At 28.4% G+C, this 19,487-nt stretch overlaps 1 protein-coding gene across 1 annotated transcript; it reads right to left on the bottom strand.

Moving 5' to 3' along the window:
• Window positions 1–15,896: 15,896 nt before the first annotated feature.
• On the bottom strand, window positions 15,897–18,786 carry LOC126553660 (uncharacterized). Its single transcript, XM_050208799.1, has 7 exons — window positions 18,740–18,786; window positions 17,411–17,521; window positions 17,043–17,352; window positions 16,677–16,986; window positions 16,511–16,615; window positions 15,988–16,462; window positions 15,897–15,927 (listed from the first exon to the last, which is right to left on the bottom strand). The coding sequence occupies exons 4-7, from the start codon at window positions 16,918–16,920 to the stop codon at window positions 15,897–15,899; spliced, it is 855 nt and encodes a 284-aa protein (XP_050064756.1). The 5' UTR covers window positions 16,921–16,986; window positions 17,043–17,352; window positions 17,411–17,521; window positions 18,740–18,786.
• Between the last annotated feature and the right edge of the window lie 701 nt (window positions 18,787–19,487).

Genomic DNA, 19,487 nt, shown 5'->3' with positions numbered 1-19,487 from the left:
ACACAGTGAACACGCGGAGATACAGAATTATCTTAGTCAGTTGTCCATGGCTTATCATTACTGTCTATCATCAAGAAAATACAGTGTTACCAATATGTGTATTTACAAAATAAATAGTATCAGTAACTTAATTTATGTCACAAATAAAAACCTGTTTTTGTTACTCAAAGGCAGTCTGTACTACAGTTGCAACAATTGTTAACTGTTTTAAACAATTTAAACCACAACTGCAGTGTAGTCTGTAGTCTGTTAATACTTATTGACTGTTATCTGTTATAAATTATAATTTACACATATAGCATGGTGACATGGTGTTAAGGAGTCAACGACCTATACTACTAATTAATGTTGTATAGTAAGTAGGTATACATTAATTCAACATTTTCACAATTATCATTATAAATAATATTTTGTGCCTTTACAGTTGTAACTAACTACCCGATCTAGTTAACTGGAACTCTAGTTAGATATTTAAATATATTTGATTCACCAACTTACATATTTTAGTACGTTTTAACTTATGTAATTCCAAGACCAATTTATTTGATTTGATGAACCAGAAATTCATTCATCGTAAGTATAAGAATTCGTGCTAAATATATTTTTAACGAGTTGACCACCACATGACCGCCTGTGTAATGATTCCCGCTACACCACTGTTCTTATTTTATTGCATTATTGTAGCACCATAGAAAAGTTAATAATATACAACCAAATTCATTTATTGCCGCCGGCGGTCAAATGGCATTGATATATAATTAACATGATAGTAATGATGGACCATGAGCGCCAGCGGTCACATATGTATAACATTTAAGAATTACAGATGACCGCCGATAGTCATATGGCAGTCAACTTGTTTTAACAAACTGATTAAGAATGGAAACATGTAAAATACATATACATACATTAATTATAATACATATATGTAGTATTTGTACACAATTTGAATAAAGAATACAATATGTTATTTATATTTTAACTTATTACTTGTGTTCAAATTGCTTGCCATTTTCAGCTAAACAAAAATGTAAACGTTTCAATACTTCAGTGGATGTATTTTTTCAATATTGAATTTGGAATTTTGGTACAACATTCTTTGATTCTTTGTTTAAGTTGTTCCACACTATTACATTTTTTTTTATAAACTTCATTTTTTAGATGGCCCCAAAAAAAGAAGAACACTCAAACACCAATCGGGAGAACGAGGTGGCCATTGAATTATGGGGCTGTGAGTTCCAACCAGTTATTGTCTCCATACAACTCATTGAGGTATGCACGAACAGCTAAGGTATTATGTGCTGGTGCACCATCTTGCTGCCAAATTAATTCAAACGCTGTTGAAGTGAAATATTTTCCAATAACACGGGGATATCATTTTTCAAAAAACTAAGATACTTATTGCCATTAAGATTTTCCTCAAAAAAATATGGACCAATTAAATGCTCATCAATAATCCCACACCAAACATTCACACCCCAACGAACTTGCTTATTGGTCTCATTTATCCAGTGGGGATTTGAATGATTCCAATAGTGATTGTTGTGGTGATTTACTTGTCCGTTATTGTGGAATTTTGCCTCATCAGTCCAAAGGATATTGGTTAAAAATTGAGGGTCCTCTTCTAATTTTACAATACAATTTGCAATAAAATTGAGTCGCCTTTCATAATCATTTGCTTGAAGTTGCTGAACAGGATTAGCCAGGTACGCATGGTATTTGTGCTTTTTGGCAATTCTTTGAACTGAAGAATATGTCATGTTTAATTCATCTAAAATTTAAAAAGCATAATACTTATTTTATAATTTGTAATGTTTATATAATAGGAAAACCAAATACCTGCTACAGTTCTCAAAGATACATGAGGATTTTCAATCAATTTGGCCAACACTGAAAAAGAACTATCGTCATTGGTGGCTATCGAAACTCTACTCTTTGGTTTTAAAAACTTCCGTATTCTTGCAGATTTTTGTACAGAACATAAAATCTTGTATGTTCTGGACAAGACGATCGGGATATCGAGTTTTATAAATCTATAATTAATATAACACTAGATATACATATACATAATATATGTATAATTAGGTACTTATATTTGTTTTTTTTTTTTGCTGTCCATTTAAAAAATATATTTTTTTTTGTTTTCATACATCGCATAACTTCATTAAGATGCAGAAATATGCAGGTGTGATATTTGATAACCAACAATTTTATTTAGATACCAAAATATCCGTTCAAATTTTAAAATCAATTTAAAATTGTAATTGTGATTTTGTGAACTAGACTTAGTATTACTAAAGTATTACTAAAGTATTACTTTATAAATCATAGCAAAAATGATTAAAATTAGTATACATAATGATTTTAATTAATAGTGTTGAGCATCTCAAATTCTCAACCCTGGATATTTGTTTAATTTAATACATAATTGCAAACCTTGCTGCAGCTCTGGTATTTTTTGACATTTCAATATAGCAACTAAGCATATCATTTTTTTCTTTATTGAATAAGACATAATTTAAAAACGATTTTTAATGTAATAAACAATAAACAACATTTAATTTAATAAACAACAAAACAACTTTTAAATGTAATACTAATATTTATTATATAATAAATTAACAAATTACCCATAAGACAAATTCAATGTATTACATTCATGTACAACAACATTCTACCACACATTTTAAATATAAAAATGTACCTAAGCATAAAGTATTGGTTTTTCCACATAGATAAAATGATTAACAGTTTGATAAATATGACATTTTTTACTCGATAAAGATAAAGGTATAACTTTGGTATTTATACATATCTATACTATTAGTGTTTCACATTTTGTGCGTTCTCAATAGAGTTAGAATCTCAAAGTTTATTATTTAAAACTTAAATTAATTAATAGTCAAGATGGATAACTATCCAAGTTCTTATGAGCAATTTTTGAAATTGGATAAAACTGTGACTAAGAACGTCACAGAGGCAGAGTTTTATAAGGAAGGATATTTATCCATTATTATTTTAATGGAATCATCAATGCAAGTAAGTTCTATAGTTTAAATTTTAATTCAAATTAAATAAATATCTAGGTCTTATACTAAGCATTTTTAAAAAATATAACATGAAAAAAGAATAGTGAAATTATTTAAAAAAATATTTTATCAGAAATTACATACGTTGGAGTCAAAAAATAAAAGTTTGGTGGAAGAAATCAAAGGCTTGAGGATGAAATTGATAAGTACATAGAAGAAGCAGGATCCGCAGAATTACAAATAGTAAATCATTTTACATTAATATACATATAAAGAACAATTTGTAGGAAGTTCAATTAGGGTCATGTGTTGATTTTCATTATAAATATACGTTAAAGTGCATTTAAAATATTATAAAATGTACTAGAAATATTAGATGATAATACAAACAGTGATTCATTAATTAATCATTATAATTAAACAATTACGAATTTATTTTCACAAAATGTATTTATGGTGGCTATTCAGAATCTTATGTATATGTATACATTTATGCAGAGGCGGATTTAAGCGCAGCTATATGTATAAACTGCATCCTATGGGCCCTCACCACACATAATAAAACTAAAAAAAAAAACCTCCCTTTAATAATTAAATCATTTTTTTTCATTTAAACATTTTTTATTGTTATATTGTTATTAGGTACATATTATCATTACTTTTCAGTTTTCCAAAATTGGTTTTGCGTAATGAAAAATATTGTTAATTTTTAAGGCCCATATACTATATGTATAGTATTATGCCCTCATTATTTTCTAAAACCCTCTGGTATGGCCCACATCAAATTAAGCCCAGGGGCCTACAAATCCTTCCAGCACTGTAGTATACATATAACGTATTAGTATAACATAATATTTAAAATAATTGTATTTACTATAGGGAGAGTTTGAAAAACAGAACGAAAAAAGTAAGAATGCAATTGAAAATAAAGTGTCTGAGAATGATTATTTAAAGACCACAATAGCAAAATTGGTAAGACAAATTTATTGAACTTGAAACCTATAGTAAAATAATAAATAATACTGCATATAGGAAGATGAAAGCAGAAAAATGGTGACAATAAACCAGATTGAGGAATTATTGACACCAAATTGGCTAAATTGGAAAACAGTATCGTTAAAGGCTTAAATCCCATAGTTGTAACTTCGGACGAAAGCCAACAAGAACGATGCGAAACAGTTAAAATAATAATAAAAACCTTAATGCAGCCACACCCATTCTTCGTCCTCCAACAGATTTTCCTTCTACACCCAAACTTCTTTCTTCAGCAGCTCCTTCTTTTCCAGTTCAATCGTTAAAGGAATGCACAGATCTACAGTTAAGACAGGTACAGATTTTTTATTATAATAATTACAACTGTCAATTACACTTTTCTGTTTAAAAACAAAAAGTTCAGAATTCAGAATTGATTATTTAAAATGTATACTTACATAACATTTAATTTAGTGCACATAATGGAGGTGTCCAGTGCACTCGGACTTTAGAGTTTTGGTCAAAAAAGTGAAGCCAACGTCAGCTAATGATCAAATATTGATTCAACGAGCCAAGTCACGTTTTGCTTATTGGACAAGAGAAAACACGGTAATATTTTGGTGGTGCATGATTCAAATAGTCAATGTTCAACAGACAATAATTAATAATTTTCTATAACAGGTTCGATGTTGCACTCTAGATCGAAAACGCTAAACAGAACCAATAAAGTATGAGTTGCCATCTTGTTGGCCTACAGTATTGGCAGTGATTTAGATGAATTAAGCAATGCTTTTTTCAAAATTTTAAGATTTTTAATTAAATAAATAACAATAATCTAAGCACTGAATTCGACTTATTAATCCTACCATCCTAGTATCCTACACATAAGTGCCATAGATAAGTAGTACTTATCAATGTGCGATTGTGAGCAACTATTTTCGTTAATGATCTGTAATTAATCCAGATTAAATGACACAAAAATCCAGTATTAAAATTTAAAAGTGGCTGTGTCTCTGTCTAATAAATTCCTCTTGAAATATTGTACTTCTTCATATATAAAATATCATATAAGCACATGCACATTGAATAAAGTAAGATACAAGTACATAAAAAATTTTACTCATATTACATATAACACTAATTGTACAGTGGTATTAAAATTAAAATTTATACAAATCTGGAATTACAATAGGTACCGACATACATTTAATTAATATTTTTAACAGGTTAATATAATAATATTACATAATATAATACGAAATAATATAATATTAGCTCCAAACTAATTTAATATTTGGTATAAACAACTTTTTTTTTGATTTTTACAATTTCAGTTTAATGCATTTACAATTCTAAATCAAATATTAGTATAATATAAATAATTCACTATAAGACGCTTTAATAGTTGTAGTATATGTACATTGTAGGATTAGGTCTTTTTGACCAATCACATAAATTTAATCAATATGTAGGTATTTAATAACAATATCTATACTTTCAAATACATAAGGCATTGATAAACTTAAATAATTATATTTTATGTAAAAAAAATCATATTTTAAATGTCATGAACAGAGTTTGAGATTGACAATTGAGGTTGACAGAAATTTGCTGATTTTATTAGCCTTTTATAATCCATATAAGTACACAGAATCAAACAATAGACACACAGTTTTTTTAATGTATATTTTCTACTTTAATGTGAGGCAAGTGGTAACCACTAACAAAAACTAGGGAGAGAATAACAATTTATTAGATTGCTTAATTTTGATTATTTAAATGTATTTTTAAATGTTTGATTCAATGATATTAGTTTCTGTTTCGCCCTGAACCCTGTTCATGACAGAACTCCTATTTTATACTGATATTATTATAAACCATTTAACAATTTTATTTTAATAAGCCCAAGACTATGAAAAATCTATTTCAATATGATGATACAGTTTAATCAAAATGTTCGTTTTGCAATTATGCAAATATGAGTAAAGATAAAACATGTATTCAAAAATTAAAACAACTTTTCAATCACCCCAGACTTAAAACGTAAAATTTCAAAATGGTGTTAATAATATTCAAATTCAAATTAGTACTAATTATCATTTAATGACAACACCAATCATTGACAAAGTAATTTAGTATTTATCATTACAATATAACACAGTATAATTTTAATTAGGTAACTAGTTACTAACTTAGCAGTTATTTAAGTATAATTATTAAACACATAGATTCCTATAATTTTTTTCATTCTTAATTTGATTTACACAATCTATTATATAGTGTGTATTAAACTTAACATTCATATCTATGTATATTATCTTTTCAGTTGTAATGATTGATGTTGTCACCACCATTTAAATTATTTATAAAATATACAAATTATAAAACATTAACATTAGCACAATTTTTAGTTTTCGATACATTTTTTTTCCAATTCAAAGATTGGTTAAATGATTATTTATGTCTCTCTTTACTCATCTCTGTCACCTACAATCTTCTTCAGCTCCCACTTTACAATACCTATATTCCTATTCCGGTATCTTCCATCATTTGCTTCAAAAATGGAGTGATCTAGAACATCTCTTTCAGGTTTTCCTTCAATGTTTCTAATTACTATTAGTTACTGTAATTATCCAGACTATTCCTTATTACGTATCCGATCAATTTTTTTCTTCTCAATCGTAGCGTATTCCATATTGATTTTTGGGTCACAAAGTGGCGCCCAACTAAGGCTCGTTACCTACCGAAGTTTAAATTGTGTGTGTGTGTGTGTGTTTTTACATTTTTGTGTGTACAATTGTCTGAACATACGAACATTTTATTTTCGTTATTTTACGAAACCAAGTCTGCGCGTATATATTTGTGTATACGATTGACTGTATATATTGACTGTACGGATTTGAGAAGTTTTTTCGAAGTTGATTTTCGACAACAAGCTAGGAAGAACGTTTTCTTCTTCTAACACAGTCAAATTCAACGACATTATTGAAGCATTTGACGGAAAGCAGAGGAAGTTCCCTGAATCCAGAACGCGGTCAATCTCGACAGCAACATCGTTCAGAGCGATATCGAGAACATCAACAGGGGTAAGTATACTCAATTTTACTTCAAAGAAAATTTTTTTTGTTGTTGCACACATAATATTTTTTTTTTTTATATATTAGAGTACCCATTATACTAGAAAAATAATTCCAAAAATTCTTCATACTGTAAAATTTTTTTTTTTCGAATGGATAAAATTTTAAATTTTAAAAACATGAGCAAAAATAACATCTTAGAATTTCCAATAACAACGTTAACAGAGATTTACAATAAAAAAAAACCTGAGTTAATTGACATTTGTATATCACAAAATTTAAAATCAACAGGAACAGTTCGAGAATTGAGAGCTCGTTTATCAAAATATTTTAAAGGTAACATAGAACTTGACGATATTAGAGAAACTTTAACAGAAAGAGAAAAACAGCTGTAATTAATATCTCAGTGGAAAATAGAATCAAAATAGAAGGTTTGAGCTTGAGGAAAATTCAGAGGAAGAAATGACTATTATAACTTAAAAAACGAAAGAGGAAGTAGAGAAATCAAAACAATTATATGAAAATATCAATACCAAAGCTCAGACATAACTAATACAATCGAAAAATTATAAATAACGATAAAAATCAATACATAAATAACTCTGACAACATATATGAATCATTAAATTTTAACGAACAAAACAGAAGGAAACAGTAGTGACAATTTCGATAGGTTTAACATTTTAAATAAAGTTTCCATAACAAAGATAAGAATATTCTCCCAGAAAATTCAGAAAAAGAAAACAATTTAAATACTTTAAAAATTAGCAAAATACTTGTGAAAATCATATTACTTCTGACAACAAAAAAATAATAAGTGTCATTCGACGATATAAATAAAAAAAAACAATCATCTAACGAGTTAAAAATTTTACAAACATGACCGACAGAAAAGAAATTTACAAATGACACCCGACTATTTTACAGGCAATGAGGACGTAAAAAAATTCTTAAAACAATATTCTATGATAACTGACTTTAATAACTGGGACGAAAAGATAAACTAAAATTTTTACCAATGTTTGTAAAAGGAACTGCGAGCAATTTCTTAGACAATTTAATAATTTAAAAACAAACTGGACATGGAAAGAGATAGAGGATGCGTTTATTGATCAATATCTACCTATTGATTACACTACCATTTTAAAGACAAATTTAGAAAATAGGAGACAGGGAGAATCAGAGTCAGCAACAAGTTTCATGACTGAGATCGAAAGTTTGTGCAGACAAATTGAAACTCACATGAAAGAAGAGGATATATGCATTTACATTTTAAAAGGACTAAAAGAGAATATTTTACATACAATTTCTATGCAAGATAATACAACTTTAAAAAATTAAAAGAAAATCTAAAAAATACGAACTTATGCAACATAGAATTAATAACAGAGGCCCGACAATTAACAATTACACTGACTTACTAAATTTACAAGTGACTAAATTACAAGAGTTTCATAAAAATAAAGAAATAAAAAAGAACGAGGAACACACTGAAAACTTATTATTAAAAATAGAACAACTTACGGAAGAAGTTAAAAGAATGAATATGCTGGGAAAGAATACAATAGATCTGTAGATTTTAGAGAAAATAGATATTATGACGATTATGAAGACAAGAGTTACTATAGAAATAATGAGACAAGAGGCCGTGATTATAATAGAAATAAGATTACTATAGGAAACCAGAATATAGATACAAAGTCCATACCCAGGAAGATCGCGAGAATCAAGCCGGGATTCAAGAAGATATAATAGAAACCGATCTTTTTCGAGAGATAATCAGCGTAGAAATAGAGATAGATCATATTCAAGAGAGAGACCAGACTCACGTGAACAAAGTTACACTAGAGAATCACAAAGAGATAATTATAAGAGACAAGATAGTCGAGATAGACAAAGCAGATCGAGGACACCGGAACAATATGAAATAAAGATAAACAAAAAAAATGAGAGGTGAAATGGAAAATATAACGTGTTATAAATGTGAGAGAAGAGGACACTGTGCAACACAGTGATAATGTAAAAAACTAGAGAGACCGGTTTTGAAGCAAAAATCGGACAACAAACTCGGGAAGAAAAAAACAGTTTACTGAAATAGCAAATAAAGAAAAAGAACAACATATACTTTTTGTAAAAAACTGGTATGATAATATACAAATAGGTCACATAGAAAAAATTAACCAATATAAAAAAGAACTTGAAAACAACCTCGGACAAAATAAAAATGAATTATTACAAAATTAGATAACATTAAAAAGAAAAACCAGGTTTTATCCATAGAAATACAATTTCAAATAAAAAAAAAACAAGCAATAATAGACACAGGTTCAAATATATCTTGTATTGAGTATTCTTTCATAAAAAATAAAAATTTAATAACACCAGAAAAACAAACAACTATTACAGGAGCTGACAACTCTATTCTAGAAAATATGGGTACGACACAACTAAAAATAAACATATTAGGAACGGAATACGAAATTAAGGCTTACGTAATCAAAGGTTTAACATGCGAATTTTTATTAGGTAATAATTTTTGTTTGAATATAATTTAGTTATAGACTTTGATAACAAAGCAATAAATTTTAAAACGGGAGATAGTATTAAAATGGACAAAAATGGGTTGAATACAATGGGATAACTAACATAGGAAAAGAAAGAGAAAATATAGTAGGAAAAATTATAGTAACTCAAGATATTTTAATTCCACCGAAAGTAATAACTAATATACAAATTAAAACGGATATAAAAATAGACAATGAACAAATGATTATAAATCCAGTGAATCGCTTAAGTCAAAAACATTATTTAAAATTAGAAACAAATAGTTTAAAGAAAAATGAAACAACTATTCCAATTTACAATTTTTCAAATTTATACACAAAAATATATGAAGGCACGGTAATAGGTGAAATACAACAAAATACTAACGTTTTTACAATAAATAATTTTCCAAATGAAATAACCGATAAACAAGGGACAGTAAACAAATATCAAACGATTTAACAAAAGAACAAAAGGCAAAAGTATTGATTTTAATATCCAAATATAAACATTTATTTACTTCTGATCAACTTGATTTAAATTGTGCAAAGGTAGAAGAATGTGAAGTAAAATTAAGTTCGGAAAATCCGACATTTCAGCACCTTATAGAGTTTCACCCGCGCAAAGAGAAAAACTTAGACTTTTAATTGACGAAATGATTAGAGCCGATATATAGAACCTAGCAAAAGTAATTATGCAGCGCCAGTTTTTCTTATACCCAAAAAACAAAAGGGAGAATATCGTTTTTTGGTAGACTTTAGGAAACTCAATGAACAAACAATAAGTGATAGACATCCAATACCACGCGCCCAAGATATATTTAGGCGTTAGAAGGAGCAAAATATTTTTCCACAATAGACATGGCACAAGGCTATTTCCAAATTCCGGTAAAACAAGAAGACCGCTCAAATTAGCTTTTACAACAGATTTCGGGTTATTTCAATTTAAACGGATACCACAAGGCTGGAAAAATTCAGCGCCTATTTTTCAAAGAATTATCAATCAAACTTTTAGCGAATATTTATATAGGTCTATTGTAGCATATTTAGATGATATATGTTGTTTTGCTGACGAATTCGAAAAAGCATTACATAATTTAGAACAAATGTTTATTAGACTAAATGAGACAGGTTTAAATTAAAAACTAATAAATGTCATTTTTTTCAATCAGAAATAGAATTGTTAGGACACAAAATATCAAAAAACGGTTTAAAACCATTAGAACGAAATATAGAAGCCGTAAAATTATTTCCAAAACCAATAAAAATCAAGGACGTTAGAGCATTTATTGGACTCTGTTCATATTATAGGAAATATATTAAAAATTTTTTCAAAATAGCTAACCCACTCATAGAAATCACAAAAAAAGATGTAGGATTTAAATGGGAAAAAGAACAAGAACACGCTTTTGAGTATTTAAAACAAGCCATTACTTCGCTCCGGTATTAGCACATTTTAAAGACGGGAGAGAAATTTTTATTACTACTGATGCATCATTAGAAGGACTAGGAGGCATTTTAGAACAAGAAGACGAAACGGAAAAAACACCCTATAGGATATACGTCAAGAAAATTAAAAGGAGGGAAAAAAATTTTTCAACTACAGAATTAGAAATGGCAGCTGTAGTATTTGTAATAAATTATTTTAGAGAATACTTGTTAGGCAGAACATTTACAGTTTTTAGTGACCATTCTAGTTTACAATATTTTAAAAACATGAAAACTCCATCTTCTAGGATAACAAAAAGTATTTTAAATTAATTGAATATGATTTTGTAATTAAACATAAACCAGGCTCAGCTAACTTAGCAGCAGATAGCTTATCTAGATTTCCCATACACCTAACAGAAATAAAAAAATTGATAAATGAAAAAGAAATGTCTATAGAAATTTTAAAAACTGAACAGTCTAAAGACGAATTCTGTTCAAATATTTTAAAAGGTCTTAAAGTATAGGCAGTGACAAATATAAAAAAAAATCACGAAGATACTGTGTGATAGATAACGTACTTTATTATAAACAATGGAATAAAAATAACTGATCAAACTTATAGTAATCCCAAAAATTTAATTAATTCTATTTTAAAAGCCTATCACGAATCAATATTTAGCGGACATTTCGGTATTACAAAAACACTTGCAAAACTTAAATTAAAATACCATTAGAATAATATGATCAAAGACACTACAAAATTTATTAACTCTTGTGTTTCGTGTCAATTAGTAAAAAATCCGATAGGAAAAACTCCAGGATTATTACAGCCGATACCAATAGATTCAGGCAAACCATTACAACGGTTAACCTTTGACTATCTTGGACCACTTCCTCCATCTCATGGAAAAAAATACTTAATAGTAGCAACATGTAATGCAACAAAAATGGCTTTTGCAAAAGCCGTTGCAAACGCAACCGGGGCAGAAACAATAAAATTTTTAATGGAATTGATAACATCATATGGAGTTCCCAAATATTTTTGTAGTGATAGAGGCACTCACTTTAAAAATAAAGAAGTAGAAGAAACATGTAAACTTTTAGGTATTACACAAGTATTCTCAAGTGCTTACTTAAAACATACAACGTTAACTAATACAAATACATACATTTCATATTAAAATTAAAATAATAAAACTAAATCCACAGGAATCGACAGGGACGACAAATTCAATAGCGGCAACCTCCAACACAGACAAATCGCTAAAAGAAAAAAAAATTCATATATAATCACTGTATCAAAATTAATACTATTATATTCATATGTACTTACGTATGTTTAAACATATATGTAAAAAAAAAAATATATATATATATATGTATGTAAATAATAATGAAAGACTATTACATAATTAAAATTTTTCACTTGTAACTAGCACACAACTAGTACAAACAAATTGTTTAGCTTATAAGAATCATTCAATTGTATGCAAATATGTGGATGTAAACGAAAATTGTATAAAAAAAAAATAAAAAAAAAAAGAGTGTAATAAGGTTATGAAAATTATTTATGTATATACTAACTAATATAACAATAGACAAAATATGAAATTACAGTAAAGTCGTCAGTCAAATAAAAATCATCATTCGAACTCTACACAAAAATTTAACAAAATAAACAAACATAAAATAGAATTATTAACAAAGTGCCCCACGAAGACGCCGCAGACGGATCAAGTTAATGTCCACGTGGTACAGACCGCGAACGTAGGACATATAAAGATCACTGGCGTCGTTATAGTAATCCAACACCGCGAGAGACCGAATAATCACATCACGTAAATCATGTAAATCATTTACGTCCATGAAATATAATGGCAACGAACACGTAAAGGTCGAACAATCCTAGCACAAACACGAACAACAGGTTTGGGACACATGATGGACAACAACAGATGAAAGAACGACGCAAGAATAAAACATGACAACAACACAAGCCTACTCAGACAGAAACTACCACAAAAAAAAACGCAACATAAACATATTTTATGATAACAACTAATCAAAATATTCCTTCCATTTAAAATATGAGGACATATTTTTTCTTACAACGGGGACTGTTGTATTAAGCAATACTGTAAATTCGTAGTCACGGCATATTGTAATAATATAAAATTAGAACATAGGAAGTATTAACTAAACATACACTACGTAAACATTTTTAATAGACACTATTTTAAACAATAATTAACATAGGTATAAGAACAATAATTGTAATAACTTTTAGCATGTAAGCAATAAATATGTGTAGTAGGTTTAATATGGATAATATATAGGGTTATGATTTTATGAAAAAGAGAGACCAGAGAGTGAGTGGTCGTGTGACTCGGCCACTGCTTAGGGCTTAGATTCTCTAAAGTGTAATATTGAATTCTGTTGTGTGTTTATGTCTATATGTACGATTTGATCGGCGTATACGACAGTAGGTCTTCATTCTTCTGAAAACCTCAACATTTTTTATCTTTTTTGTCCATGGAATTTTTTAGTGTTCTTTTAAACACCATACTTCAAAAGCTTCTTTCTCAGCCTCGAAGTCTCTGCTATGTTAAAGCTATATATAACACAAAGTGTATGTAATGGTTGTAACTTGTGTTGTGATAAAATTTCTATGTTGTGATATTCTAATTGATTGTATAATAAGCCATGTATTTTTCAGTAGGTAAGTACCAATGTTTCATTGGTTATGTATACATTTGAACAATATTGTTTATGTATAAATGATTAATCTGAAATCAAAATGTCTTAAGTTAATGAGAGATATTGTATTATTAATTTAATTTTTGTAACTAGGTACTAATTAGTAAAACTTACCATTACATTGTACAAATGCACTCGCCAAGTAACCAATTTACGTGATTTAGACTTATATGTTTGATTAAATTATTAAATAAATACATAAAATACAATATGTGGTAAATAGTATAATATAAGTAAATACAAGAATTAATAATATTAAAATTCATAATTCAAATTTAAATACTTAAAGTTGTAACTGTATAAAGTATTAAAAAAAATAAAATACTTTATTAAGAGTTCTTATGACGTCTTATCCTATAAAGTTATAACCGTAAACCGTTTATTTCATAGACCATATGTTTTGTTTTGAGGTTTATTTACTCACATATTATTTTATGTGATTAACGTTTACCAGTTATTAGGTTACTCATATCATGTAACCATGAAACCAAATATAATTATAGGTTAGAAGATACTATCTCACAGATAAGATAGATTGATAAATTAAATTGTAAACATTGGCTCTTATAACCTCAAATAACTCCAATTAATTCCCGTGTGATAAAGTTGCATGGCCTATTCATTCTTCTATTATCTATGGTTTTACCTAATCGCAATCAGCCTATTTAACTTCTGGTTTTTATACATATTTGATAAGTATTATTATAACCATTGACCAGACGTGCCGTTTTATTTATCTTGGGTTCGAACGATATCGAATTTATTACTTTTAACTTCTGGTCTTTTTATTATGTATTATTATGACCATTAACCAATGCTGTGATCATCTTTAGTGGGGCTAACTGCACGACCCCAGTTAAATTGGTATTACATTTAGGGGCCCAAATTAAGCTTACTGTAGGTCTGCACTACTAGAATTGATTTGAAAAGTGTAATGTCTTTTGTCCTGGGACATAAAAATCCTGATAGCTGCAGTATTTACTGACGAGGTATAACACATTTACACACAATAACCACCTCCCAAACCACCCAACTTTGAGGAGCAATATCTCATTAACGGATTAATGAAAAATGAAAATTTGAACGCGATAATTAATAAAAAAATAGCTCTATTCATTTATTACATTTTTAGTATAGGTTACCATTTGAAAATCAAGAGTTGCTAGTTGTTTTCCTAATAAATATAAGGGTGAAAAATATAAAAAAAATATACATTTCTAGAACGGCATAAATCTACAATTTTGAAAAAAAAAAATTTTGAAAAAAGTCAATACTTTATTAAATAATGAGTGTTGTTTGATAAAAGAATCACCCTGTATATTGCATGGTCTTTAGGACACTTCGACTTATGTAATAAATATAATATGTATTATTTATATGTGTATTCATTGGAATTTATGATAATATTACATGATTTTATCTAAATTATGATATTTTTGTGTAGTTTTAAGTATGTTATGATATTTTTACATGATTTTATAAGATATTTAGTAAAATGTGTTGATGTTTATATGAAAGTATTTATTTATTTTTGTCAATTTGGTATTATGTGAAGATGATTATGATGATGATGGTATTAATCGGTTGTGTGTGTGTGTATGATCGTTCAATATGCTAAACATTTAACGCTGATGAATTCTAGAATTTTTAATAGGAATGATAAAAATTACCTATATTTTTACGTATTTTTCTACTTACCTATGTATATAAATGATGATTTTTTTTTTTTATTTTAATTCAGATTTCAGAGATAAAATATAAAGAATAACACATGTGAGAAAAGGAAACAATATAACAAAAATACTAAAAAAATTCGAATTAGGATAAGTGACTTTATTACAAAAAACAATTTAATATCTATAGAGATATTTTACAAAATATAAACTAATTAATATTAATAGAGACATTTCACCTTATTTTAAAATGAGTTTTTATTTCTATCTAATCTTACTATACTTACAAAAAATATAAAAAAATAATCTTTACAAAAATATATATAATATATAATATATAATATATGGAAATAATTTATAGAAAAAATATTTACAAAAAATATACATACAGAAATAATCTTTACAAATATATAACTAACTATCTAGTTCTGCTTCGAGTTCCTCCCTATAAAATTCAAAATTATTAATTAAAAAATAATTAAAATATATATATTTATATACTCACTCTATAGAATAGTTTCCAAGAGCTAGGGTGTGTACTTTGTCTTCAAGTATAACCCTTTTATCATCAAAACTGTTATAAGTTAATTTATTGGATTTAATAGTCTTTAATTTGTGCTTGAATGAACGGATAGAGACGTTTGACGTTGTTACTTCCAAACTGGGATCACCAAACAAACACCGTTTATGATCTTGAAAAGTCATGTGGTTTCTAACAACATGTCCACGGATTCCTTTTGCTTTGATTTTCTCCTTATCTTCTAAAATGTAAGCGTAGGACTTTGCACGGAGAGCACAAAACTCTCTCATAATACGTCCATCGGTTTCATCAGAAAATAGCCCAGGAATCTTCTTTCTCTCAGCAATGTAACACGGGTGGTCACGGGGTAGATTTGCAGTGTCCATTCGATTCAACAAGTTGGGATTGTTCAACAGATCATTGTAAAAATCATCAGTTTGAATATAGTATACCAATGAATCTAAAATAATAAATTAAATTAATAAAAGTACTAATAATAATAATTTACCTGTATCTGTATACATGAGCTCAATTTTATCATCATAATGTTTCTGCATTACGTTATAGTGATAGTCATACATTAAATAATTGGAAATTTCCAGCACTGCAAAACCTGATAAAAAATTTAAAATATTAAAAATATGACAATAAAAAATTTAAATGTTTATATTTACCTATATAAATAGGTTTACAAAAATCAATGATTTTGTTTTCTAATGCAACTGCATTTAGAGTTTCATTGTATGTAGTACAGTGTTTGAATGTTGGCTGATTTATCAGTTTTTGTAAACGACGATCACTAGACACCAGTTCCATTTTTATTCTTTTCCGCATAGACTCCATGGTTTTCCCAAAAACCACATTATTTAAAAGTTTGAAAAAGTCTTTCTCAAAGTCATTTGCTGCTTTTTTTCGCATCTCTGTGTTTAGTGCTATGTATGGAGCCAGCCATGGTGATTGATTAAACTGAACTACTCTATGAACCTATAATAAAAAATAATTATATTATAAATGTAAAATAAAAACATTTATACATTTACTTTTTCAACTATGAGTCCATTGGCTATAGCTTGCTGAAGGTTTCGGTAATGAATAATATAGTTTTTTTCGACTGAAGTGTTGCCATAAGTTTTTTAACTTTTGAGCCAGCTGGGATATTGTTTTGAGGAAGGAAAGGCAAATCATTGTGTTTATCATGGAGTTCTTTCGGATAAGTAATGTCAACTTCATATATCCGTCCGATGGGTGATGTATCGTTCAAATCATTCAGCCCTTCTAGCTTAGGTTCAACTCACTTAAAACCACCATAGGGCATGTGTTGTGACATTGCCCAACCGTACAGATTATTACCTAAAAAAATAAATTAATATTAAAAAAATAATTAAAATATATGTATATGTATACTTACAATCTTGATAAATTAACCATGATTTGGACTTTGTTGGATCATAATCTGGGGTCTTTTCATTATTAGCTTTAGCATACCTCATACTTGCTTGTGTCAAACCGCCTCGAATTCCTATAAAAAAAAATTTATCTATTATATAAATGTGAAAATGAAAACCAATGTTAACCTTTGAGTGATATGTTCTCGGAAACTACTGAACCGATCGTTTTGATTTTTTTTTTAAATTGAAGAGCTCATTGCGAAGCAGGTTCTTACGGACGAAAAATTTGAAAAAGTTATTAGGTTGGTGATGAAATGAGATGGTGATGAAATTACACAGGCGCCATCTGTCCAGCAAATAGTAAACTAAATTATTTTTGGTAGTCAATGGCAACCATTTAAATAAAATAAATAATTTATTTAAAATGTTATAGCAAGGTTGTTTTTAATAATGCAAGCAAATAGACATACAAACTAAAATCGTTGTCATAGTAAAAAAGAAATTAAAAATCTAGATATATAAAAATGGAGACAAAAATTTATAAGACAATGTATAACTGTCACTGCAGTTCAGCAAGAAAATAAACTATATTAATGTCGCTATTGATTATGATTGAATATAATAGTTACAGATCTGTTGTTATATTTTGTTAAAACCATATCAACAAAAAAAAGAATTAGCGAAATAAGTCAATGTCCACAGTAAATTTTAAATTCATAGCAATAGACTAACATAACAAGTTATACTAAGTTTTATTGTTTAACCAACAGGCAACAATACAAAAACCACGAGATGGCACATTATTGTATTTTACCCACTGTAGTAAAAAAAAAAAAAATGATATAACTTTGAAACTTAAGTGTTAGAAATTATAAACTTCTTATACACATCTCGCGGGGTCCGCAATCCACCACGTGTGGATTGCCTACATGATAATATACTGCTCTCATAATCATAAGAGAGTATCACGGCAACGGTAAGCCAGAATGACTATAATATTATGACTTGAGTAACTCACTGACTGATAAACGTAGAGCCTGAACAATGATAGATCGATGCTTACAATTTACACGGTACATTCGTAAAATCGTATCACAAATTTAGTATGTAATAAGAAATCATTTTACAAAATTCGCATATTAAAGTGGTGCTTTCACAAGATTTTTGAGAATCAAAACAGTCAATGAAAATGTCTAAGTTTTGAACACCGTTAAACCGAATAGTAAATAACAAATTAATCAAAATTCGAATCATATTTTATAGAATTTGCATTTTTAACGGGCAACGAAGTGCACGGGGTCAGCTATATATTATAAATGTAACTTTTTATGTATAATTATTATAATTACCCTTTTCAATCATCAACAGCATATCATACTCTGTGAGTAACTCTAATTTGGCTCTGGTATATTTTAACATACAATCAAAGGAGAATCCTGGTGCTGTATAGTAAAAAGATGGGTCCAAACAGTATGTGGTTAAACATAGGTCTCTGAAGTTCTCAAACACGTCAGCCAACAATAAAACATCAATTTTCAGATATAGATCACTGTATTTACCCAAAGACTTGCATCCAAAGTGACTCCAAACAGTTTCTGAATGTTCATAATCTTCTTCTTGTATATTTGATTCTGTTAGTGTACTGTAGAAATCTGTTTTCTTTGGTAAATTGGTTTGCTCCAGCTTGTTCCTACCATCCGTATACTCATAAGGGTAAACACCTTTACGAGTAACTAGTGGCAAGTCTGCGGTATTAAAATGTTTAGCTGTTTCTCTAAACTTTTCGAACCCTGGTGTTAATAAATTGTCCGAGAGTGTTGATAAACTTGAAGCCATAAATCTTAATGTGTCGATGAACCGTATTGAAAAGTTGTTGGAAACGTGTTTTGAAAATGAGATGAATTTTTCTTCACTGTTTGGTATTACAGAAATTCTTTTCACATCGAGACCGAGTTCAGTTACAATAAAATGTGCATCATAATTCGATAAATTGTGAAAAAACATGGTACAAAATTTGGTGTTTGAAGCTTGAGGTTGCAGGTATTACACAATGTTTGTCGAAATTTACCCGATAAGTGGACAGTGATCAGCAACTTT

The sequence above is a fragment of the Aphis gossypii genome, unplaced genomic scaffold, assembly GCF_020184175.1.
Source record: "Aphis gossypii isolate Hap1 unplaced genomic scaffold, ASM2018417v2 Contig00296, whole genome shotgun sequence".
NCBI lineage: Eukaryota > Metazoa > Arthropoda > Insecta > Hemiptera > Aphididae > Aphis > Aphis gossypii.
Note: the sequence above shows the minus strand (reverse complement) of the source record. Positions and strands in the feature narration are given on the sequence as shown.